Source organism: Podarcis gaigeae (genome assembly GCF_964106915.1).
Source record: "Podarcis gaigeae genome assembly, chromosome: 10".
In the NCBI taxonomy this organism is placed as follows: Eukaryota; Metazoa; Chordata; class Lepidosauria; order Squamata; family Lacertidae; genus Podarcis; species Podarcis gaigeae.
In genome coordinates, this window is record NC_139686.1 from 172883 (window position 1) to 198014 (window position 25132).

Here is a 25132-nt window from a genome sequence, read left to right on the forward strand (position 1 = left end):
GGTTAAACTAACCATAGTTAATGTTAACCACAGTTTATCAGGCTGGATGATACAACAGACCATGGTTAGCAAGACGCAGGAGTAGAGGCACATGAGGGAAGGAGGGGGCCTGACACTCCGTGTGGCTCATTCACACAATGCGATGTGTTGCTTAGATGTGGCCTTGGTGTTAGTTAGCCTATGAACTGTGAAATCAGGGCCACTCCTTGTTGCTACACAGCGAAGGCCCTCCTCGTGTGTTTTGTGTTGGTCCTGCACCAAGAGGGTCATGCTGGGGTGAGGAAGGGCTGCAGCTCAGGGACAGAGCCTCTGCTTTGCTTGCAGAATGTCCCAGGTTCAGTCTCCAGCATCTCACAGCAGGACTGGAAGATAATGCCTGTCTGAAATCCCAAAGAGCTGCTGCCAGTCCGTGTAGACACTACTGAGCTAGATGGACCAGTGGTCTGACTTGGCATAAGGCAGCTTCTTGTGTTGCCTTTCACCTCCCCTGCGCTGTTGAGTTGGTGGTAGGAGGCTGTCAGGGTGGTGGGAGCTGCGTGAGCCACATTTCCTCTCTCAAAGCTGTCCAAAGTTGGGCAGATGGAGAGAAATGGACTCCTAGCCGACCCTGGATTGGCAGAGGCTGTGGCTTGCTTTGCATCATCTGGCCTCCTTGGGAGCTGTGAGTGGAGGCGGTTGGTGTCATTTCAGCCTCTGATTGTGTCAGGGCCTGTTTAGATTTCCAGCACCCAGAGAGACTGAAGCAGGCCGTGTGCTTCAGAGCGTTTGGCGACCAGCTCTCTTGTCATGGTGGGTTATGAGTACGACTGGGTTCCCTCTTGAGTCTCCCCCTTCCTAGGCTGAGAGCTCTGCTCAGCCTTCGCTTGAACCGTGCAGGCTGAAGCTGTTTGGCTGGTGGGATTTCTCCGTGGATGTTGCAGCCTTTTGCATGTGTGTCTTCAGGGAGGAAGCTGAGTTGCACCAGTGCCCAGGCCCTGCAAGAAGTTCTCTAGAAGAGCAGTGGGAAACCTCTGACCCTTTTTGGCAAACCACACCCACCTGTCAAACATCTGCCACCATAAAACATCTGGCACCAAGATCTGCTATCTTCATTTTAGAAAACGTTTCGCATTCAGAAAATACACTAGCAGAGTACAGAAACTGAACATATAAATAACACAGAACAGGATATTAAAGCAAAAAACCTACAAGAATAAGACTGTAGAAATAAAATGGACTCGTTTTTGAAAGGCTGGGGAGAAACATTTGAACATAGCACTTTTGGGGCATGCTTCTCCTGTGGGAAGAGTGTGCCAGAGAGGGGAGGCTTGTGGTCAGATCACAGCATGCTTTCCTGCCGGGGCATGTGGCACCGAGCCCTTATCAGCCTTTGGCAAAGTGACGTGGACAATATATGGGGGGCGGGGTGGGGGGCTGTTTGTGGCAGCTGCTTGGCAGTAGACCCAGCCAGTGATGTGAGCTTTATTCAGCTCAGAATTCCCACCTACCCTCCTCCAGGCCCTGGCAGCCAGCCTGATCCAGTATGAGGAACATACCCAGGTGGTGGAAAGAACAGGAAATCTGTGTCACTTCTGCACAACTTCCCAGACACAATTCTCGAAAAATGCCAAATCAGAGAATCATGGAATATGATTTTCAAATATCTAAAGGGCTGTCACATGGAAGATGAAGCAAGCTTGTTTTCTCCTGCTCTGATGGATTCATCAAGTTACAAGAAAGCAGATTCCGACTAAACATCAGGAAGAACTTTCTGACTGTCAGAGCTGTTGGACAGTGGAATGGTCTCCCTTGGGAGGGGTGGACTCCTCTTCCTGGGAGGTTTTTAAGCAGAGGTTGGCTGGCCATCTGCCATGGATGCTTTAGCTGAGATTCCTGCACTGCAGGGGCTTGGACTGGATGACCCTCGAGGGTCCCTTACAACTCCATGATTCTCTTCAGAAGGTCCCAAGTTCAATCCGGAACGGCATCTCCAGGTAGATCTAGGGATGTTTCCTGCCGGATCCTTGTCTCCCCCATCCACTATCTGTCAGTCGGTTGACAACCTGTCTTTGGCTATGTGGATGGCCAGATTTTTTCCTCCATGAACTTCCCTTTGTCCCAGGGCTTGCAAAGCATTGTGCCTGGGGCTTTGCTGGCACTGCCCATCAGCTGATCAGGAGTGACAGTTGTAGGGCAGGGGGTGTGGCTTAGTCAGGGCAAACTGGGGAGGCCTGGGAACCCTTAGTAGGGTCTCACTTCTGGGGCAGGCAGTGCTGGGCTAAGTGGAGAAGGTGGATGAGTTGTTTTTAATTTAGTGATAGTATCCCTGTAATATTGGGTTGGGGCTGGGGTTGTTCTTTTTCTTATATATCTTGTAGTTTTATATTTTGATTTTGTTCTGTGAACCACCCTGAGAACTCTGGGTTTAGGGGGATATATAAATGATGATGATGATTATGATAAATACAGTCAAACCTTGGTTTTTTAACATCTCGGCTGCCAAACGTTTCAGAAGCCGAATGCTGAAAACCCGGAAGTGAATGCTTCCATTTTCGAACATACTTTGGAAGTCGAATGGCTTCTGAGGCGCACTTCTCAATTTTCCCCATTGAACTTGCTGACAACTTTGATCCTCGGTTTTCGAACGTTTCGGAAGTCGAACGGACTTCCAGAATGAATTACATTTGAAAACTGAAGTTCTACTGTAATAATAATAATAATAATAATAATAATAATAATAATAATAATGTTATAACCTAGCTGGGATCTTGGGGTGAAAGGTGGGTAGGAAATCAAATGAACAATAAATAACCCAATAAGTGTCATACTTTGTGTAAGATAGTTTTCTGTGTGCGCAAAGTGATCTGTTTGAAGTGGTTTTTAAGTGAGTGTTTGGAGTATTGAGATAGTATTGAGGTAGATGACCTTTAATGCCAGTTTGACTTGCAAATTTTAACTTCTCCTAAGTGGGCACACACTGCACAGCAGAATCAACCCCACAGCAAGCCAGGCCCTCACGACATCTGACTTACCGTCTTCCCCTGTGCATCTGCCAAAGTGGTGCAAGGCTTTCCCCAGAAGCCACACTCCATCGCAGGAGCCACAGTTGTGCCCACAAATAGCATGTGCTGCCTTCACAGCAGATCTGGTCAGTGGAATAAATACTCTGCAGCCATTTCAAGACGCCTATGACCTGTAGGTGTGGGCACAACCATAGTCAAACTGTACACATGTGTAACTGCACCTTCATGCTCCTCAAAGCGCACAAGTTCCATATGTAGAAGGGTGTCATTAAGGGTATAAGAGTTTAAACTCTGGACTGTGAGAGTTAGTTAGTAGGATAGTTTCTGTATTGGCATATGTATGTAGATGGGACGCGGGTGGCGCTGTGGGTAAAACCTCAGCGCCTAGGACTTGCCGATCGTATGGTTAGCGGTTCGAATCCCCGCGGCGGGGTGAGCTCCCGTCGTTTGGTCCCAGCTCCTGCCAACCTAGCAGTTCGAAAGCACTCCTAAGTGCAAGTAGATAAATAGGGACCGCTTTCTAGCGGGAAGGTAAACGGCGTTTCCGTGTGCTGCGCTGGTGCTGGCTCGCCAGAGCAGCTTCGTCACGCTGGCCACGTGACCCGGAAGTGTCTTCGGACAGCGCTGGCCCCCGGCCTCTTAAGCGAGATGGGCGCGCAACCCCAGAGTTGGTCACGACTGGTCCGTACAGACAGGGGTACCTTTACCTTTACCTATTGTCAGGGGCGGCAGTCCTGACACCTATGTATGTAGAATCACAGAATCGTAGAGATGGAAGGGACCCTGAGGGTCATCTAGTCCAGCCCCCTGCAATGCAGGAATCTCAACTCAAGCATCCATATGTATATTAAGCTTATAATGTGCTTGTAGTTTCATGTTTTGTATCTGTGTGTGGAAATGTTTATGGAAAAGATTTGTTGTTGAGTTTTGCAATATTATCTTATTGTTATAAGTAAGTAAATACAAATTAATGCTTTAACATCAAATAGTAGAATCCTTTGAAGGTGACTTGGCAACTAAAATTAATCCAGAATGCAGCTGCCAGACTAGTGATTGGGAGTGGCTGCCTGGACCATAATAACACTGGCCCTAAAAGATATCCTACATCGGCTTCCAGTACGTTTCCTAGCACAATTCAAAGTGTTTCTGCTGACCTTTGAATCTCTAAATGGCTTTGGCCCTGTATGTTTGAAGGAGCAGCTCCACCCCCATCATTCAGTCTGGACACTGAGGTCCAGCTCTGAGGGTCTTCTAGCGGTTCCCTCATTGTGAGAAGTGAGGTTACAGGGAACCAGGCAAAGGGCCTTCTCGGTGGTGGCACCCGCCCTGTGGAACGCCCTCCCACCAGATGTCAAAGAGATAACCAATTATACTACGTTCTGTAGACATCTGTATTGGGACTCTTTTAATGTCTGATGTATCGTGTTTTATATTCTGTTGTAAATCACCCAGCATGGCAGGGGCAACCCAGTCAGATGGGCAGTGTACAAGTACAGTGGAACCTCTACTAACGACCACATGAAATGATACATAATGAAATGAAAAAGGTATTTAAATATACCTTCCTGAAGAAACCACAGGCCTTTCTCCTGGGCATGGTCGGCCAATTGGTGCCAAAGAAGGATAGAACTTTCTTTATGTATGCTACAACAGCAGCAAGAATACTCATTGCAAAGTACTGGAAGACACAGGATCTACCCACTCTGGAAGAATGGCAGATGAAGGTGATGGCAGATGAAGGACTATATGGGATTGGCAGAAATGACTGGCAGAATCCGAGACCAGGGAGAAGAGTCGGCGGAAGAAGACTGGAAGAAATTCAAAGACTATTTACAGAAATATTGCAAAATCAATGAATGTTAGAACAATGTCGGATAGAAATTAAGTGGTTTCCAGCTGTAATATTTTAAGAGAATATGGAAAAAAGGTTTAGAAGTAGGTTAAAAGCTTATTGATAAGGATTTGCTGAACTAACAATTTGAATTGGAATACAAAAAAGGGAGGTATGAGGAGGTCTGGGAAGTAAGTTAAAGGAAAATAAGTTATGGAAAATTTGTGTGTTTTTAATTATTTTATTTTTGTATTTTTGTTATTTTTTCTTTTTTCTTTTTGATTTTTATTGTATTAATATTGAAAATTCTAATAAACATCTTTAAAAAAAAACACACGACCACAATCTGTTCCGGAGGCCCGTCCTTATGGTGAAACAGGTTGCTGGGAGAGGCGCCCTTCTGCGCAGGCGCGGGCGGTGATTGCCCGCTTCTGCGCATGCGTGAACGGTGGCAACCCTGTCGGTTACTTCTGTGTTTGCCACGGTCACAACTTGGAATATCCGCGAGTGGAGGTATTTGTAAGTAGAGGTTCTACTGTAATTAATAATAGTCATAGTGATAGTAATATTTTATTGTTATTATCCTTCCCAATAAATTTCCTTAAGCATAGTAGACAGCTAGCAGGACAGTCCACATCCTGGCTCTGGGGAGGGAGGGCTTCCCCAAAGAGGCTGGCAGGCGCAAGTGTGTTGTTTCCTCTCCGCTGGGCTTCTGGAGGAGGTGCCTCCAGTGAAACCTCAGACACAATTCCTCTCTTTCCCTGCCCAGCCCAACATCCCAGTATGCAAATGCACATCTGAGGCCTAATGGCCTGGCAGTAAGAGCATTTCAGTGCCCCTCCTAACCAGCGCAACCAGTGTCAGCAGCGGAGACAATGTGCACCCTGTTCCCTCCTTGCTGAGCGATGGAACGGACCTTCAAAATAATAGCCTGCCTATGGGAGATGAAGAACAACAACTGTGCTGTGTGCCAAGTGGCTGAGAACTGGATCTGGCCCACTCCTCTATGGGCCAGGTTGGGGTTGGCCAGGCCAGTTGCTCCGGGCAACACATCCATTAAGCCCCCCAATGCCCCCTTGGTGCCTCGGCCTTTCTGCTGCATGGGCAAAGCCTGGCTGCTGGCTGAAACCAAAGGCCCACCCAGCCCAACATCCAGTTCTCACAGTGGCCGAGACCCTGGAAGCCCCCAAGCAGGACCTGCTCACAGCCCCCCGCGACTGTGTTCAGAGGCCTCCTTCCTGCCTCTGGTGCTGGAAGAAATGCAGAGCCATCACGATTGGAAGCCTTGGGTGGCCTGATCCAGACACATGAATTGGTTCACCCCTTGGAAAGCCATCCGAGTTGGTGGTCATTGCTACATCTTGTGGTAACCAAGTCCATAGTTTAGGTCTGTAAAGAACTCCTTCCTTTTTCCTTGCCCTGCATCTCGCCACGTTCAGCTTCATTGGGTGGCCCCGCTGGGTTCTCATATGATGAGAGCTCGAAAAACACCTTCCTATCCAATTTGTTGAGTTATCCACCAAAACCCCCACATTTTATTTTGTCAGCTCAGCCTCCATCAGAATATGTGAGGTAGGCATTATTTTGCTCCAATGTACATCATTTTACACTTTCCTCCTTAGCTGAGCCACATTTGACATTTGACTGCCTTTTCAGTCAGCTTGTTGTGACATCATTGATCATGAAGAATGCCAGCTGCCTAATGAAAGTCGGCTCTTTCCACACTAAGCTGGTCTTTAAGGCACTGTAGGATGTATTGTGTTCTAGTTCTTTTTATAGTAAACCTATTGAAATTAGGTTTCTGTTACTAGCATCAATTTCCGTGGATCAGTCAGGGCGACCCCTTGCCCCTCTAGCAGGGAGGGGGCAGCTGGTTGGCCTGGGGAGGTCATTGATGCCCCTTGGGAGAGGGGGTGATCCCTGCTTGCTTGAAGAAGGCGGCGGTGAAACCACTTCTCAAGAATCCCTCCCGACTTAGCTGCCAGTTGCTAATCTCCTCTTCTTGGGCAAGTTATTGAGCAGGTGGTTGCAGATCCTTTTCAGTTGGGGTTTTGGCCCAGAACCTGCTTTGCTCACCCTGTGTGATGAGCTCTGTTGGGAGAGAGAGGGGGGGAATGTGTTGATTCTTCTCAGTCTCTCGGTGGCTTCTGAGTCCATTGATCACGATATCCTTCTGGAGCAGTTTTCCGAGTTACGAGTGGGTGGCACTGCTTTATGGTGGTTCCAGTCCTACTTGAACAGCCATTTCCAGAAGGTGTTGCTTGGGGAATATTCTTTAGCCCCATGGAGCCTTCAGTGTGGGGTTCCCCATGATTCGATTTTATCTCCTGTGCTGTTTAACATCTACATGAAACCGCTGAGTGGGGTCATCTGGAGTTTTAGAGTATGTTGTCAGCAATAAACATAGCTTGGCTTCTCCTTTACAACTGCAGACATGGCAGTGGAAATGCTGGACCATTGTCTTGCCTTGGGAATGGACTGGATGAGAAGTCCACATCTGATGGAGGCACTGCAGTTGGATGGGAGGTTGCCTGCTCTTGATGGGGTCACGCTCCCTCTGAAGGAGCGGCCATGTTGCTTGGGGATCTTTCTGTTCCCTTTGGCTGGTGGACCAGCTGCACCCCTATCTGGACAGGGTTAGCTGAACTTTTGTCTACGCTCTGGTAACCTTTAGACCAGATTAATGCAACATGTTATACATGCTGCGGTGTCTGAATACAGTTTGGAAACTTCAGCTGGTGCAGAATTTGGTGACCAGGTTGCTCACTGGGACAAGAGGGGTTGAGCCCATGACATGGATCCTGGCCTGACTGCACTGGCTGCCAATTAGCGCTGTTTATGACCTATGAAGCTCAGGTCCCTAATACCTCAAACTGTAGGGCAGGGCATTGTTTTTGTTTGTTGCTAGGGCGTGTATTTTGGTGTCACTGCCCTGTGATGAAGGGTGGTATAGAAATTTAATAAAGCAAAGCAAAACAAAACAAAAAACCTGGTGTGTTTGCTGCCACAGAACTGGACTGCCTCTTTTGGAATTTGAGCACAATGCAGTTATCTGAAGAAAGTGTGAAGTATGTGCCCTGAGCACTGTTTAATGCAGCCTTTTCTACAAGTAGGCATTGCTGGCCATCGTTGCCAGGCCTGACTCTGCCCAGCAGACACACAGGATCACACTGGAAACTGGGAGCCTCCAGGCTGTGAGTCCTCGCCAGCCAGTGGTTGGAGAGGTCTCTGTTTATTCCTGCTTGCGGTGTCTTTCCCCTTTGGACCAGGAGAGCCTATAAGTAGCATCTCTTGGCTTGCTTAGTCCTTGAAATAGAGCTGTGGGCGGCTGGTGGGAAGAGGAGGGCCCAAAATAGTCCTGCAGAGGGAGACACCCTGCAGGTCCCAAGCCCAGCTGCCCATCTATTGCTGGCCTTGGCATCCCAAACCCAAGCAACAACTGAAGTTATCTTCAGTGGATATTTGAGAACGCAGCTGGATTTGCTGCTGTGCAGGTTCCTGTCCCCAAGTCTGGTGTGTAATTAGAGGGGACAAGTTTCCCTGACAAAATCTGGGCCTTGAGTGCCACAGCTGGTGGGATGGCCCAGCTAATCCTGGGATGTGCCGCATCACAAGCACTTCCTCTGAGTTGTGACTTGTGCAAGACCCTCCAGCCCTGCCCCTCCCCCTGCACTGCCTTCTGCCAGCATGTCCCAGTTGGTGCTGGTTAGGGATGAGCTGTTAGGAGGGATGAAGCATGGAAAGCAAGGCCAGAATTTGAATTTCAAAGGGCCGGTTTGAGAGCTAAAGCAGCTAATTAAAGAGGGATCATATTCCAAGGAACTGGCACTGTTGAGCATGAAGACAACTGTTTCTTTAAAGGTTGCCTGGGTGGCAACAGCCTGAGAACCGGGAAAGGCAGGATCCGAAAGGGGACAGAAATGGGAAATAGGTTGGGGTATTCAGGAGGCTGGTGTAGTTTTTACAACCCATGTCTGTAGGGTTCTCAAGTCATTATAGTATAAAATAATGAAGAAGCTGGCGTTTCTAAATTATGGAAATCTAGAGAGCGGGAGTGAGCAGTAGAAGGAGGTTTGAGGGTGACAGAGGTGGAATGTACACACTTATAAAAAACTGTGAAAATTCTTTTTTAAATAATGTTTTGAAAAATATATTGAATTAGCCATAGCTCACCGTCACTATCTAGTGTCACATTTGTTTATTGCACTTTACAACACACTTAAACCGTTTTATTTGCAGCTGTAAAGTTGAGTCCAGAGAGACAAACACAGTATTCATGGTGATTTTCCTGTGTTTTTTGAACTTTACCCAGGTGTGTCTTTTTCCACCTCTGTGGAGGAAGTGTGTGTGGCAAGCAATTAAATTTGTCTTTGGGGGTGGCAGTGTTTTCCCTAGGCCAGAGTTTTACAAGCTGTGTGTCGTGTGACACGTTAGTGTGTCGGTTGCAGTGTTGTGCGAACGCTCCCTGGGGCTGCTCCTGGGGCTGAAAAGGGGTTAGTTTAACCTCTGGTTTGATAGTAAAACTGAATTGTTGTGTCATGAAATGACGCATGTCTAAAAAGTGTGTCACCAACATGAAAAGTTTGGGAAGCTCTTCCCGAGGTCTTGTCTCACCAGCCTTGCCGTGCTCAAGGGAGCCAGGTGACGTCAGGGCAGAGGGGGCTCCTGAGCTGCCCTCTGCTGATCCAGACTCCTGACTGAGTTTACAGGCTTTTTATGGTCTGCCTACTTAAGAGTAAGGGGGAGACAGCATCAGTGGTGGAATTTGGGGCTCTTGCCCATCATTTCCACTGCAGGAGTTAGGGCCTTGTCTTCCTCCTTCCTTGTCTTCTTTCATGTTGAGGGTGGTTGTACCAGGAGTGAAGAAGGGAGAGGCCAGGGAAAATCTTTGGGTCCGAGCCGTGTCTGCTGTGCTCTCTGGCTCTAGGGCCAGGAGCCGCCTCTTGGACTCAACAGCTTCTTGGGTGCTCTGGTCCTGCTCATGTCTGAAACTTCTTGTTTGCCTCCTCGTTTGCAGGGAGTGGAGATGGCCAGGGGCAGATCCTGCAGCGCTTTCCAGAGAAGGACTGGGAGGACAACCCTTTCCCCCAGGGCATTGAACTGGTGAGTAGGGGGGCTGAGGGCAGCTGCAGACCCCAGAGTCTGGCATTCCCAGATCTCAGCTCTGTCCTCCCCATCTCACGGCATACAGTGGGTTTAAGGGAAACAGGAGAAGCGGTCAGCACCGGGGCTGCAGCTTCCTTTTTATTTTTTTTTATTATTTATGCATTTTCCAGAATTTGATATTCACAACTTACAGATATTCTACTGTACTTTGCTGTGTATAGCATGCCCCCATGTATAAGACTGTTTGGGGGGATTAAAAATGAAGAAAAAGGGGGGAGATTGCCCAGAGTTGTGGAGCTTTTTTCAAGGGGGGGGGGGAATGCCAATAATCACTCAACCTCCTGCCTGACGCTAGCACTCGCACGCGTCACAACCGCCTCCTAACGTCTGTCCCCTCGCCAGCAGAAGCAGCCTATTGCTCGCACAATTGCTGCAGCAACATCCAGTCAACACCAACCCTTGCGTCAGACACCAATAACACGCTCCAGACCATCTCTGGCTCGCGCCATCAAACAATCACATGCCCCCCCTAGACAGGACCCATGTATAAGACGACCCCCAAATTTAGACATAATATTTCAATAAAAAACCTAATCTTATACCCGGAAAAGTACGGTATCTCTTATCTCAAAACTCCCCGTTCCATCCCTCTGTGGTTTCCTAGTTGTTCCTAGTTATGCTGCATATCTTCTTACATCAACCACTTTCAGTTTATAACCTAGTTGTTGTTTCTGCTGCTCACATAGCTAGTCCTACCTGAAGGTTTATTTGACCACTGTACCTCTTTAAGAGATCAAGATAAGAAATGGATAAGAGAGGAGTGGAAATACCTTAGGGCTACATGCAGCTTCCTTTGTGCCTGACCACAGGCCATGCTGGCTGAGATGAGGAGAGGGGAGGCCCATCAGTGTCCCTCCTTGGAGCTGTACAGACAAAGCCTGTCGCTAGGCTCTTGAAAGCCCTCCTCTTCCTCCTCCTCCTCCTCCTCCTCCTCCTGCCTAATACCAGCCCTGAGCCCCCACGGAGCCTCCTTTTTGGTCCAGAGATGCCTCTCCAGCTTTGCGAATGTTCTTGCGTGGCGAGTTCCCGCCCCCACCAGGATAAATAAAGACACAAGACACCGTAATGTAGGGTTAAATTGGGCGAATTAGGCCACAACTTTATTGAATTCAGGAATGAGAGGCATTGGCATAGGCATTGGTCCTAACGACGATCTGGCTCCAGCCCATTTGCTGGAGACACGGGGAAGGGTTAACCTTATATCGGGGGAGACTCCCGCGAGGCACGTCGACTAGGAGCTCCCCCGGGTCACCGCTCTGGAGCGTGCCTTTGGCCCACACCTCCATAGGCTTCAGACAGGGCCACGCCCCCCGGGGTCCTTTAACGGACCACCCTTCGCTCGCTGGGGGGAGGTGATGGCGTTCCTCCCCCCCACACATCGTCTTAACCCCTTCTTACCAATGCCTACCGCCAATGCCGAGAAGTTGTGACGAGTTGCTACGAGGTAGGCGAAAAACCAAAAGGCCCGAAACTGCCGATTGGGAAAAATTCCTACCATGCCCCTTGCGGCGACAGACCGAAGTCCATAGCAATGTCAAAGGCCTGCCTAAGCCTAACCTACTTAAAGGGAGGGAGGGTGGGAAAACGTGAGGGCGAGCCAGCGAAAAGAGGGCGAGCCCCCTCCGCGCCGGCCCTAAATAGGGCAAGCCACGCCCCCAGCCGACCAGCTGATTGGCTGGCTGGGGGGGGCAGGCCCGACGGGGATTCCCCTGCTCTCGCGGGGGCTGGAACCAGCCCCCGCTCACGTGGGGTGGGCGTGAAGCCCGCAACCCCACCTCCTGGGGCAGGCCCGGAAGTGGCTTTCTCATCATCGTGTCACAAAACCAAAGAGTGGCAGGCCCAAGTCTTATCTGTCCACACCCCCATGGGCTAGCCCACCTGCTTGTCAATCAAATGATTATGACATCAAATGATTGCCATGTGGCTTGTTCCACCCCCCTCCCAAAGGTTGCCCTGAAACCGCCCTGGGAGACAACTTCCCCCTGTTTTTAATGCAAACTGTTTGGTGCTCCTGGAGGAAGGGGGCTGGGGCTGTAGCTGGGGCTGGGGGCTTGCTTTGCTTCTGGAGCAGAAAGTGTTTTGTCTTGAACTGGAATGGCAAAGCTCTGTTTTAACAGTAGTTCCAATGCGAATCACTTCATACTGCAGTTCCCTCTGCCCACTGGGTGACTGGCAGTGGGAGTGCACTGGCCCCCAGCATACCTTAAGCCTTTTTAGCCACATCAGTTCCTGACCCACACCTGGTGTCACCTGTGACGGCAGGTAGGCCTGGAGCTGAGCCCAAGAGCATTCTCCTGCCCTGCAGTTTCTAGCAACTGGTGTTCAGAACCATTTCTTCCTCTGACTGGAGGGCGCAGCATAGCCATTGAGGCGAGTAGCCTTTGGTAGCCCTCTCCTCTTCAATGAATTTGTCTAATCCTCCTTTAAAGCTTTCCAAGTTGGTGGCCATCCCTGCCTGGGACGTCAGTTTTGCTGGCAGATTTCAAGCCACCTCCTTCAGGGTGCAGAAAATGGAGTGACATTTCATAAATGGTTGACGTTAGCCCATTACTTCATTTTTATATTTAGTCTCTTGCAGTTCAAGCTAATAGTTTGAAATGTTAGAACTGAGTTTTGAAATAAAGTTTTGAAAATTAAGGAGATGGGAAGCAATGCTAGGACTGAGTGGCTGCGGAAAGGTTACAGATCAGAAGGAGATTAAGCTCCCCTCTTCCTTTAAGCTGAAATCTTTTCTTGCTCCAGTTGATTCACATATATGAGGGAACTGAAGCGGAGTTCTCCCTCAGAGAGACAGGCAGGCTTCCTCCACACCTTTGGGCTTTGTGCTAACCATAACAAACCAAAAAGCCCCATTATCGCTTCATTCACTTTCAGATCAGGGAGCTCTTTGTCACCACCGTTGTCTTGCCAGCTGGATTTGGTTAGGCCTCTTTGTGGATTATTCCTTCTCTTCCTTACCAACAACATTTTCTGTACTTTAAACACCAACAGAAGGCTTTCACATTTTTCTCCACCACCCGTGACATGTAGCAGCTCTCTGTACAGTGGTACCTCGGGTTGCAAACGCTTCGGGTCACAAACACTTTAGGTTACAAACACCACTAACCCAGAAGTAGTACCTCGGGTTGCAAACTTTGCACTAGGATGAGAAGGGAAATCACGCGCTGTAAGGATTCTGTCCCAGCTGCTGAACTAGGGCAGCTCTTTCTGAGTCTTATTTCTTGGATGCCAACTTGTAGGCTGGCTCCTATGAGCTCCCATGGCCACCGTGCTCTTCCACGTTTGCCAGTCTTCCATCCCAAGGCCGTTCGCCTCAAGCCCTTCCTTTCTCTGGCTGCCCCTCCCTGCTGGCTGTGGGCATTGGCAAGAGGGGACACGGGAAACACTCTCTGCGGCTTGGCTGAACTCAGGAAGCCTTTGCGGCTGCATCTCCAGCCCTGAACGCTCTGTGCCAAGGGGCCTGGGACGGTTTGCCTTCCACAATACTCTGCTGGGTACCGTTTATTTCTGTTGCTGCCCTGATGGAGGGAAGACAGGGAGGAGGGAGGGGTTGCTGGAGGCAGCACGGTTGGGGGGGGTGGATTTGCCGTCTTGGGCCAGGCTTGGAAGGGGATGGGCAGATATGGGCTGGTGCCTGTTGCACCTGCAATGTGCCACAGAGGGTGGGGCCGGCCAGTCGGGTGTCACAGCCAGCTGAGAGCCTTTTTCAGAGTTGCTTCGGGAGCTTCCTTGTGAGTAAGTACTGTGTTTAGGGGACACCCCTGCCCCACCCTCTGCAAGGCCTGTACGGGAAATGGAGAACCTCTGGCCAGGGGCCACGGAGTTTGCATCCTGCCTCTGAAGGTGAACAAAGGGCGCAGGCTGGCTTCTCCTCTGCCTCTTGGCTCCAGGGGGCTCTGCTTGGTTGGGGACCAGGGGTCTGGGGCTCCTGCGGGAATGGGGCATCCTGACCCCCCCCCCCCGTGCTGGGAAGAGAGGCCTGCTCAGCTGCCTCCTTGCCTTTGCTCTTGCAGTTTTGCCAGCCAAGCGGGTGGCAGCTCTTCAGTGAGAGAAACCCCCCGACCTTCTTCATTGCTGTCCTGACCGACATCAACTCGGAGCGGCATTACTGTGCCTGCTTCACCTTCTGGGAGGCGGTTGAGAGCAGCCAGGTAAGAGGCGGGCAGCGGGCTTCCTTGGGTCTTTGCAGCGCTCACAGGGCAGACCTGCCTCCGAGGACGAGCCCCACAAAGCGTGATGGGCAGTGGCACCAGCCTCGTGCAGGCGGCTGCCCTCAGCCAGCCGGACTGCCTGACCCCTTTCTCTCCTGCCAGCTGCAGAACCACCTTAGGAACGAGGAGGAGGAGGGGGAGGTGGCCGCCCTCATCCAGCCAGCCCAGCTCTTCGCCCCTAAGAGTTTGGTGCTCGTCTCCCGCCTGGACCACGCAGAAGTCTTCCGGGTAAGTGGGGGGGGGGAGCATTGGAGGCCAGAGAAGCCTCTGACTGGGGGACTCCACCATGGGCCAAGCCCTCTGCTCCCCGAGTGGCCGGCCAGGAGCAACTGATGGGAAGGGCCGGCCATTCGGAGTCCTTCCATGTGGAGCCGCCATTTCTTTGCTGTCTTTATAGCTCTGCTCCTAAACGGCACAGAAGGTGAAGCTGCCTCCTGGCCCTTCATCTGCCTTGGGGCTGAAGCTCTCATGGGGGGGGTGTTTCCCTATTTTGAGCAGGTCTCTTCTTGCTTTTGTCCCTGGCCAATGACCCACCAGAATGCCAACTTATCCTGTTTCACCTGCAGAACTGCCTGGGGCTGGTTTACACCATCTTTGTGGACGGACTGAACACCTCCCTGGAGACGGTCATCGGGAGCCTCCTGACCTGCACCATCCCCATCACAGGGGGTGCCCAGGTGGGTTCCTGACGCCCCCTGGCATTTCCTCTAGGCAAGATGGAGCCCTGTGAGTGCCTGGATCAGGTCCCCCCAGGCCCCTCCAGCACTGCTGAGCTCCAAGGGGAGGTTAGGTAGCGCTCCCTGGCTTGCTTGGGCCGCCCAGGATGATAGAGCCTCCTCTCTGCTTGGTGCTCCGTCCTGCTTCTCCTGCATCGCAGGGAGTGATCAGGCGAAAGAGACCTGGCTGGAGAGGGGCAGTGCCTTTCAAGCAGCTTCATGGGGCTGGCTGGGGGAGCTCTTCCCAGGCCCTCAGCTGAGACCTCTTCTGATCACAGCTTGCCAGGCGCCCTGTGGGCAGGGAGAGCTTGCACAGCTGGCAGCATGCTGGGAGGCTGGTTCTGGCTTTGTGGATCCTGCTCCAAGCTGGCTCTCTTGTGGGGTGCCCCCTTGTGCTCTTGGCTTCTGTGTCCCGCTTGCGTGCTGCCTCTCCCTCTCGTGTGGCTGTCTGCCTGTCTGCCCGCCCGCTGCCCGCCTGTCCGTCTGCTGCACCGTGTTTCTAATTTTCTGTGCTGTTTCTGTCTGTCTCTATCTCAGCCTGACACGGAGGACGAAGGAGCGGTATGCACAACTTTTCTCTCCTCGGGGCTGCCTCCTTCTGCGGGAGGAGGAGGAGGAGGAGGCGCTGTTTTGGGGGCTGAGGTGGTGCTGCTTCAGTGTGTCCCTCTCTGGAAAGATCAGCGCACAGCTCTCTGTGGCCCTTGGTGTGGGGCAGTGCCTACGAGTTGGGGGGGGGGCAGGAACTGAGAGAGAACAGAAAAGGAGGGGAGAAGAGCAAGGGTCCTGCCTCGAGGGGGGGGGAGGCTTCATCGGCCAGCCTTGAATGCTGAGTCCACAGCCCAGCACCTGCGTCACATGTAGGCTGACAAGGTCCTTCTGCAGTGCCTGGACATATGTGCCACCATCTGCCTGTCCTCTTCTCTGTGTCTCTCTGTCCGTCTCTCTTTCTCACTGTCTCCTTGGTGCAAGTGCTCTTCAGCCCAGGCTTTGAGAGCCCCTTCCTGGCAGCGGGTCTGCAGTTGGCCCTGGAGGCAGGCAGCTCCCCTCCCCATGTGGCCCCCTTGGGGAAGGGGTGTTTTGGGGGGGCTTCCTGCCAGTCTGCCTTCTGGAGCCCAGGTCTTCTGCTGGGCCATCCCTGACTGACCGCGGGGGATTGTCTTTGTCTCTTCCAGAGGACAATCTCTCTGGGCGCAGGTGACAGGCAGGTGATTCAGACGCCCATCAACGATTCCCTTCCCATCAGCAACTGCAGCGTGGCCCTGCTCTTCCGTCAGCTCGGTGAGACCCTCCTCCGGCCACTCGGGAGGGAGAGTGGTGGGGCTCTGGCTGGGCCTTGGGCGCAGGGCTGGCCCAGCTGGGAGGGGCCTCTCCAACTCCTTCCTTCCTTCCCTCCCTTCCAGGGATCACCAACGTGCTGTGCCTCTTCTGTGCGGCCCTCACAGAGCACAAGATCCTGTTTCTCTCCAGCAGTTACCAGAGGCTGACGGACGCCTGCCGGGCCCTGCTGGCCCTCCTCTTCCCCCTGAAGTACAGGTGAGCGAAGGGAGCTGCGGGCGCCAGGAGCAGCCGCTGGGTGGGGGAGGGGGGCGCCTTTCGCTGCCACGTCTGCCGGCCTGCATTGGTGCTTTCTTGGTTCCAGCTTCACGTACGTGCCCATCCTGCCCGCCCAGCTCTTGGAGGTCCTCACCACGCCAACCCCTTTCATAATTGGCGTGAGCTCCATCTTCCAGGCAGAGACACAGGAGCTGGTGAGTCCCTGAGCTCAGCGGAGGGAAGGGGGGAAGGAGGACTGGGGGGGAAGTGGAGGCCAGGCTTGCCAGGGGGCATTTTCAGGAGCAGGGCTGTCATCCCCGTTCTTCTCTTGGGAACTTCCCCTTCTCTCTCCCCCTTCGCTCATAGACAGTTTCCTCTCCTGGGGTGACAGGTGGGTTTGTCTTGCGTGTCGGAAACGGATTCTCCTCCCGAAGGAGCCCCCTCAGACCCCCAACTCCTCCCTCCCGGGTGCCCCGGGGGGGGGGGGGAGCTGGGCTGGGGCCAAAGGGGTCTCACGGCAGCCTTTCCCTCTTTGCCCCTTGTGGACTCTGCCATTGCTCTCTGACTTTTCCCAGCTGGATGTGATCATCGCTGACCTGGATGGTGGAACGGTGACTGTCCCCGAGTGCATCCATATCTCTCTGCTGCCTGAGCCGCTTCTCCATCAGACGCGGGAAGCCCTGTCCATGGTGAGTGCCGCCCCTTGGCTCCTGCGCCTCACAAGAGGCCTCAAGACCCTCCGCCTTGGGTTTCATGGCCAGTAGGCAGGCGGGGGGTGGGGGTGGGGGTGACAGAGATCCATGGCAGGTGGTCATGTGGGAATCTGGCACGCCAAGTGGCGTTTGGTGCTGCAGGGGGGCTGCATCCTGAACCCACAAGGCCAAGAGGCCAAGGACTCGTCAGGGAATGAACTCGCCATCTGAGTGGAGGCTCATGCAGTGAATATTATTAATGATAAATAATGGAATGGAAAAGTGAGACTCTGGTTGCTGGGGGGGGGGGAAAGGTAAAGTGGAACCCTTCTGGTTTTCTCCATGGAGGGGTGTTTTGGAGGAGAGAAGCTCCCCCCACATTATTTGTAAAAACGGGGTGTGTCTGTATGATTTACGCAGAATCATAGAGTTGGAAAGGACCCCGAGGGTCAAGCATCCATGAGAGATGACCATCTGTCATGAAGCCTGCAAACTGATTCTCCAAGTAATAGGGAGAGAGAGAAGGAGTGATTCTGCTCTTGGGCTTGCAAGTGGGGGCCCAGGGGGAGGAGGGGTGTGTGACTGAAGGCTGAGCGGGGCATCCTTGCCCTTGTTTCTCTGTGCAGGTCTTGGACCCAGAGTTGGAGATTGCAGACCTGGCCTTCCCCCCATCGCCCACCATCTCTGCTTCCTCCCTCAAGATGCAGGTAAGTGGTGTAGGCTGCTTGGGGGGGGGGGGAGCACCTGACTTGGCCTGACTCCTCCTCAGAGAAGTTCCCAATGGCCTCAAGGCACAGAGAGCACTGGAGCTGGCAATCAGCGCCCACAGAGCCATGATAGCCAATTGAGAGTGTGTGCAGCAGCAGTGAAAAAGGCAGACTCCCTCTGAGGGTTCTGGTCAGCCACTTTGAAACAGGAGGCTGGACTAGATGGGCCCTTGGCTGGATCCAGCAGCAGCAGGCTCTTCTTGTGTTCTTATGGGTGGGGCCTGCAGAGCCCCTTCACTGCCCCAGCCGGGCACAGCCAGCCAGGGGAAGGCGTGAGCACCCTTTTTGGAGGGGCAGCAGTGGGTGCTGCAGAGCCCACCCCCCCCGTCCTCTGGCAGGAGCCCCCCTCCTCATCCATCTCTCCCTGCTTGACCCTTTCCCCTTCCTCCGTCTTGGGCTGCAGGACAAGGAGATCCGGGCCGTCTTCCTTCGCTTATTTGCACAGCTGCTCCAGGGCTACCGCTGGTGCCTGCACATCATCCGCATCCACCCGGAGCCAGTCATTCGCTTTCACAAGGTAGCCAAGGCGAGGGCGGAGGAGGTTGTGATGAGGGGGGTTCAGCTTCTGGGGTGGGTTGCACAACATGAAGAACAGCTTAAAACCAAAGACAAGTCACAGAAGCCCAGTGGCGCAGGGGTCTCTTTGCGAGGGCCCACAGAGAGCAGGAGCCTTCAGGAAGCCTGCTGCCCCCGCTCTGCACGCCAGGCTGGCAAACCTTGTCTTTCCGGAGTGTGGACCAGCGCCATGAGGTCGGTCCTAAGCAGCCGGCCTGCTCTGCAGACCATCCCTGTTGCCTTTTGGAAGATCCTCTTTCAGTCAGTGTCTCTCCTGGATTTGAAATGGCTTTTGAGATGTACGGCTTTTCTGCCTGTGTTTTGATTGCATTGTGAAGCAGCTTTGAGATGCTTCCTAGAAAGTGATTCCTCCGCAAGACCCACAAGTGCCTCTTCCTCTCCCTCGGTCTAGGCAGCCTTCCTGGGACAGAGGGGGCTGGTGGAAGACGACTTCCTCCCCAAGGTACTGGAGGGCATGGCCTTCGCTGGCTTTGTGACGGAGAGGGGGCCCCCCTACCGAGACATTGACCTGTTTGACGAGGTGAGGAGTGGCGGCTGGAGAGATCTCCCCCCGGGCCCTCCGGGGCCACAAGGCCTGGGCCTGCGGGGTGGTCCAGTCACCCCGTCCCCCTCTCCCCCCGCCCTTCCTCTCTCTTAGCTGGTGGCCAATGAGGCGAAGCGGATGCAGGCGGACGAAGGGAGCCGGGCCAGAGTGCTGCGCCACATCAAGGAACTGGCAGAGCACCTGTACAAAAACGTACGTGGGTCTTGTGGGTGCGGATGATGCCCCCAGCTTGGGGTAATTCTGTTCCTTCATCCTGGCACACGGCGGAGCAGGGGGCGGGGGGCCAGCTGGCACCACAGACTTTGCGGAAATCCCTTCCTGCCCCATCCAGCAGCCCCTCTTCTCCCCCACGGCAGCTGAGCAGGGCTCTGCTCCTGCTCCCTGCCCTCCAGCCGGGCTGGATGGAGGCTCTGCGGTTGAGCCCGGGAGGCAGGGCCTCCTTCAGAGCCTCCTTGCTTACCCCCCTCCCTGGCTTGGCTTGCCCAGGAGAACCCGTATCCTGCCGTGACGATGCACAAAGTGCAGAAGCCCACGGAAGGCTGCCACCTGCGCCTGCACCAGCGGCCTTTTCCTCGCCTGGATGAGGGCACCATCCAGTGGATCGTTGACCAGGCAACAGCCAAGCTGCAAACGGCTCCCCCCTTAGTCAAGGCAGAGAAGAAGTGCATGGTGCCGTCTGGGCCCCCCCTGGGTATGTGGAGCGCGCAGAGTCTGGCCCCTGCCTCTAGGTGGTGCTGTGGGCAGGGAAGTCATGTGGGTTGCGTGGGTCCCTGGACACGCTTGTCTGCTCCTTGGAGAGCGGTCAGGAGCAGCAGTGCCAGCGGACCCTCTCTCTGGGCGCCCTGGGGGTGCTCCCTGTGTCTCTGACTTGGAGCATCTTCGGCCAGGGCTCCCAAAGGACCCATGCTTGTGATCCCCGGCAGAGGACATGGCAGCCTAATAGGCCTGTGCTCTGGGCCCCACCCTGCTGCCCTCTTCTTCCCTCCCTGAGCCTTGCAGAGCACTGTGGTGCTGTCCGTTGTCCTGCGGAGGCTCCTCTTCCTGCCCCCCGTGCAGGGTGTCTCCAAGATGCAGCAGGGAAGGGTCCAGCGTTTCCTCTTGGCCTGATGAGCATCTTCCTTCTTCCCCCAGGGGCCATCATGGATCGCAATGGCATCATCTTGGCCAACAGCGCCCGCCGACTGGAGGTGGTCAGGAACTGCATCTCCTACGTCTTTGAGAGCAAGATGCTGGAGGCCAAGAAGGTGAGCTCCTGGGAGCCTTTCAGCCCCTGTCCCCCAAGAGGGGACTGCCGAGGAGGCAGAATCCAGCTCTTCTGGCCATCTTCTTCTGCCCACTTACATTGGAGATTGTTTGGAGGCAAAGAAGTTGCCGCTGCTGCTTCTCCACTGACTGGCAGGTTTCCCTTGGGCGCCTCTGTGTGCTGCCAGGCCTCCCCTTGCAGTTGTTGGGAAATGAAAAGCCAGCCCCTCCCTCTCCGTCTCTCGCCTTTCTTGCATGGATGATTTGGAGCCTTGCTCTGGGGGGATTGGTACAGTGTGTGGCAGCGCAGGGTGGGCTGGCTTTGCCCCTTTGGGCCCCCACCTCAGCGCTGCTCTTGCCGCCTTGCAGCTCCTCCCGGCCGTCCTCCGTGCCATGAAGAGCCGGGCTGCCCGCCACTGCCTGACCCAAGAGCTGAACCTCCACGTGCAGCAGAACCGGGCTGTGCTGGACCACCAGCAGTTTGACTTCATCGTCCGCATGATGAACTGCTGCTTGCAGGTGGGCTGGGGCCCAGGGAGGGAGCGGCCGTGTCTGGGGGGCTCAGGCTCTGGGCTCTCTGGGGTCCCATGCTGACTTCCCCTCCTGTCTGCCTCAGGACTGCAGCGCTTCAGACGAACACGGGGTGGCGGCTGCCCTCATGCCCTTGGTGACTGCCTTCTGCCGCGTGAGTAGCCCTTGGGCGCGCAGGGCCTGGTGGGGAGAGGGCTCCCTCGGGTCCAGATGGCATCTTGGGGGGGCCAGGCTGGCCCAACATGGATGTGGCTGGGCTGGTGAGGCTGGCATCGGTTCCCCCCTGGGCATGGCGGAGAGCTTGTGGCCTTTACGCAGAGTGCCTCCTCTTCTTCCCACCCCAGAAACTGAGCCCAGGGATCACCCAGTTTGCCTACAGCTGTGTGCAGGAGCACCTAGTGTGGACCAACATCCAGTTCTGGGAGGCCATGTTCTACTCTGACGTGCAGAACCACATCCGGGCTCTGTACCTGGAGGGGATTGAGGACGAGGGGGAGAACCACGTGGAGAAGGTGAGGAAAGAAGCCGGGGGGAAGGGGGCTTGGGGCAGGGGGGGGGATGTGCCCGCATGCTGTGGACAATGCTTTTCCTGGTCCTAGGCAAGTGAGGAAGGGCCGCCGCAAGAGGAAAAGTCGGCCCTGGAGATTGCGGCCGAGCAATGTCGCCTGTGGCCCACCGTGAGCCGGGAGAAGCAGCAGGAGCTGATCCAGAAGGAGGAGAGCACGGTCTTCAGCCAGGCCATTCACTACGCCAACCGCATGAGCTACCTGCTCCTGCCCCTCGACACCAGCAAGAACCGGCTCCTGCGCGGCTCCGGCCTGGGCGATGCCGAGAGCGTCAGCAACAGCTTCATCACCAACAGGTAGCCTGCCGAGGGGGGCAGCAGGAGGGGGAAAGGGGCGTCCCGGCCGTGGGGAGAGCGGTCTTGGCCGCGGAGGAGCTCAGCCTCCCTTCTGCCTCGCCAGCATCGCAGGAAGCGTGGCCGACAGCTACGACACGGAGAGCGGCTTTGAGGACGCAGAGAGCTCCGACGTGGCCAACTACGTGGTGCGCTTCATCAACCGCTTTGTGGACAAGGTCTGCACCGAGAGCGGCGTCACCAACGAGCACCTCAAGGGGCTGCACGTCATGATCCCCGGTAGGTGCTCTGCCCCCCCCCTCGGGAGCCGAGTGTGGCCAGCGGGGGGAGGCGGCATCGCGGGGTCTCCTCTCTCTTCGCCTGTGACCTCCCTCCTCCCTCCCCCCAGACATTGTCCAGATGCACATTGAGACCCTGGAGGCCGTGCAGAGGGAAAGCAAGAGGCTCCCCCCAATACAGAAGGTGAGGGTGGTCCCCCCCCCCGTGGGGGTCCTGAGCGAGAAGGAAGTGTGGGGAGGGGCTGTTCCACTCAGGAGCTGTGGGGTCGGGGCAGGGGGACCCCTTCCCAGTCTGTCTGCCCAGCCCTGACTCCATCCCTGCTCCTTCCCCTTGGCTTCTTGCAGCCCAAGCTGCTCCGGCCCAGCCTGCTGATGGGCGAAGAGAGCGTGATGGAGGGGCTGCGCGTCTACCTCATGCCGGACGGCAGGGAAGAGGCATCTGGGGGGGCTGTGGGGGGACCCCCCTTGCTTCCAGCTGAAGGGGCCATTTTCCTCACCACCTACCGCGTCATCTTCAAGGGCACCCCAACAGATCCACTAGGTGAGAGCCGGACAGGCGGGATATTATTCTGGGGAGGGCGGGAGCTCTCTCTGCTCCTCCTCCTCCTCCTCCTCCTCCTTGGGGCCTTGCTGAGCTCCCTTCTGGCAGCAGAGCCGCCCAGCTGTGTTTGAGCCCCCTGGGCTGACGTTGGCTCTTTCTCGGCTCCTCCCCAGTCGGGGAGCAGGTGGTGGTCCGCTCCTTCCCCATCGCTTCCCTGACCAAAGAGGAAAAGATCACGGTCCAGGCCCAGGCGGACCAGTTCATCACGGAGGGCTGTGCTCAGCTCCAGCTGCGCTCCTGCACATTCCAGGTGAGCCCTTGGGGGTGGAGGGGAGGCACCCCAGAGGAGGGCAGCCGTGCTCTGAGCTGGGGTCAGATTGGCCCAGTTCCGCCAGCCCTGACCCCGCCTTGCCTTGCCCCACAGTTGCTGCGCATTGCCTTTGACGAGGAGGTGGCGTCTGAGAGCGCAGAGACCTTCCGGAAGCATCTCAATAAGCTGCGCTACCCCCAGCAGGCCTCCGACACCTTTGCCTTCACTGTGGGCCACCTGAGCAAGGCAGCCCTGCAGCCCAAAGTCAAGGAGAAGAACCCGTCACTCAGGTGCGAGCAGAAGCCCAAGGAGCACGGCTCAGGGTTGGGGGAGGGAGACTTGGTGGGGCTGGATGGCGCTCCCTATAGGGCCTCTTGGCTTCAGGCTGTGTCTGGTGAGAGCTGGCCAGTCCCAGCTCCTGCCTGCAGTCCATGCGAGGGTCTCGCTGGTCTCTGGGAGGAACACTGCCTCCTTTTTAGTGACCAGCGCTCAGCTGGGGCCAGAAATGCTGCAAGCTCTGCTGGTGGCTGTTATTTCCTAGGAGCATGTGGGGCCGCAGGAGGAGGCTGGACTAGGAGGCATGTGGGGCCGCAGGAGGAGGCAGCAGGGCACTGAGCAGGGGCTGCAGCCGGCCCCCCAGAGGCTCCTCCCTCCCTCCCTCCCTCCCTGCTGTTGCTGCTGCCACCACCACACAGCCAACCCCCCCCCCCCCCGTCCTCTCCAACTCTCGGGGGCCCTTTTTGGCTTCTGCTTCTCCAAAGGTGGTAGAGGGTCCAGTGGACATTGCCCCCCCCATGTGGCTCTCCCCAGCCTGCGCTGGCTGGCTGCTGTTCCAGGGCCTGCTTAGGACTGAAAGGAGCAGCTTCCGCTACCCACCTTGTCTGCTGGGGCCGCACTGCCCTTTCTCCTTGCCCCTCACCCCCAGCTGCCCCACCTTCCGCTTTGCTCTTCTCCTGCTGCTGGTGCTGCCGGCTGGGCCAGGGGTGGGGGGAGGCCCTGAAGGGGTTTCTCTTGCACCCCCGCCAAGCCTGCCCTTGAGCTCACTGGCTGCTCTCACCCTCTTCCTGCTTTAGGACCATCTCCAGGAACCTGGTGAAGAATGCCAAGAGGACGATTGGCCGCCAGTATGTGACACGCAAGAAGTACACGCCGCCTCCCTGGGAGGCCCGGGGCAACCAGCAGCACTTCCTGGAGGACAACGAGGACGAGATCTCAGGTACGGACGGCCCTTGCCTGGGGGTGGGGAGGGGGGTCCTCTTCCTGAGCTTTGCCCAACCCTGCCTGGCTGCCTGCAGTGTCCGAAGACGTGGACCGCAGCACCTTGACCCCGTCCACCACCATCCGGCCCTCGGACAAGATGACCATGAGCCACCTGGTGGAGCGCGCCTGTTGCCGGGACTACCAGCGCCTGGGCCTGGGGACGCTGAGCAACAGCCTGACCCGCTCCAAGAACGAGCCCTTCCGCATCTCCACCGTCAACCGCATGTACGCCATCTGCCGGAGGTGAGCCAGGGCGCCTGGCGGGGGGGGGGAGGGGGACACCCAGAACGTAGGCAGGGCACAGGGGGGTCTCCATCGGGGGAGACCTGGGATTCAGAGTCTGGCCACGGGATCAGGAGGAGTCGAGGAGCAGCGTCTCTGGGCCACCCCCACCCCCCTTGGTAGCCTGGCGTTGGCAGGCTGGAGGAGGACAGTGGGCCACTTGGCTAGAAGAGGGGCCTGCACACTCCTCCTTCAGCCTCCCTGTGAAGGTCCTGCAGCCAAGATGGTGGGCGATGGACGGACTGACGGACAGGGCACATTGCGCTACTCAGTCGCCCACAGTCCGTCCATCTGTCAGCCTCAAGGAGCAAGTTGGGCAAGTTCTGGCAAGGGGGATTCACAGACTGGATGCCAAGGGGTGTGTCTGTCCATGTCTGTTCTTCCTCCAGCTGGGGATGCTCTGCCCCCTCCCTTCCCCCCCCCCCTTCTTGGGGAGGGAGACTTGAGCGCAGCCCAGGCTCTCTGGGTCTCTAGCTGGGGTTTTTGCAGTGCACAATCATAAAAAGGGGTGGGTGGGTCTGGAAAAGGTTGGCTCTGGTCCTGCCTTGGGGGCTGGGCTCTGCTGGGCCTCCCTTGCCTGGAATGAAAGGCTCTCTGGCCACCTGCCTGATCCCTCTGACTGCACTCTGAGGCCCCAATCCAGAGGCTACGTGATGGTGACCAGGGAACATGCCTTCTCTGCCCAGGCCCTGTTTCCTCTTCCTCTGCACCACCATTTCCTGGCCTTCTCTCAACTGTGGCACCGTCTGCCTTTGGTGGGGGGAAGTGGGGCTGCAGATGCCGTTTTGCCT

At 55.3% G+C, this 25132-nt stretch overlaps 2 protein-coding genes across 13 annotated transcripts in view; one reads left to right on the forward strand and one right to left on the reverse strand.

Moving 5' to 3' along the window:
- Positions 1-25132, reverse strand: part of PPP6R2 (protein phosphatase 6 regulatory subunit 2) — a 221538-nt gene that overhangs the window by 141686 nt on the left and 54720 nt on the right. The window contains exon 26 of the transcript XR_014555568.1: positions 4533-5179. The gene's annotated coding sequence lies outside the window, so the exon portion shown is untranslated. The remainder of the gene's footprint in view (positions 1-4532; positions 5180-25132) is intronic.
- The window catches only part of SBF1 (SET binding factor 1), a 45801-nt gene that overhangs the window by 13361 nt on the left and 7308 nt on the right, over positions 1-25132 (forward strand). For 8 of the 12 annotated variants that reach the window (XM_083699811.1, XM_083699815.1, XM_083699817.1 and 5 more), the window contains exons 2-27: positions 9851-9936; positions 14013-14150; positions 14313-14438; positions 14777-14887; positions 15464-15487; positions 16099-16204; positions 16327-16459; positions 16566-16674; positions 17035-17148; positions 17778-17858; positions 18322-18435; positions 18886-19014; positions 19132-19230; positions 19525-19729; positions 20170-20282; positions 20650-20799; positions 20897-20965; positions 21156-21323; positions 21411-21673; positions 21777-21949; positions 22059-22132; positions 22294-22489; positions 22663-22799; positions 22914-23089; positions 23873-24015; positions 24095-24302. In XM_083699811.1, the coding sequence (XP_083555937.1) occupies positions 9851-9936; positions 14013-14150; positions 14313-14438; positions 14777-14887; positions 15464-15487; positions 16099-16204; positions 16327-16459; positions 16566-16674; positions 17035-17148; positions 17778-17858; positions 18322-18435; positions 18886-19014; positions 19132-19230; positions 19525-19729; positions 20170-20282; positions 20650-20799; positions 20897-20965; positions 21156-21323; positions 21411-21673; positions 21777-21949; positions 22059-22132; positions 22294-22489; positions 22663-22799; positions 22914-23089; positions 23873-24015; positions 24095-24302 (3445 nt within the window). The remainder of the gene's footprint in view (positions 1-9850; positions 9937-14012; positions 14151-14312; positions 14439-14776; positions 14888-15463; positions 15488-16098; positions 16205-16326; positions 16460-16565; positions 16675-17034; positions 17149-17777; positions 17859-18321; positions 18436-18885; positions 19015-19131; positions 19231-19524; positions 19730-20169; positions 20283-20649; positions 20800-20896; positions 20966-21155; positions 21324-21410; positions 21674-21776; positions 21950-22058; positions 22133-22293; positions 22490-22662; positions 22800-22913; positions 23090-23872; positions 24016-24094; positions 24303-25132) is intronic. The other 4 variants (XM_083699813.1, XM_083699812.1, XM_083699818.1 and 1 more) reach the window with 1 other exon arrangement.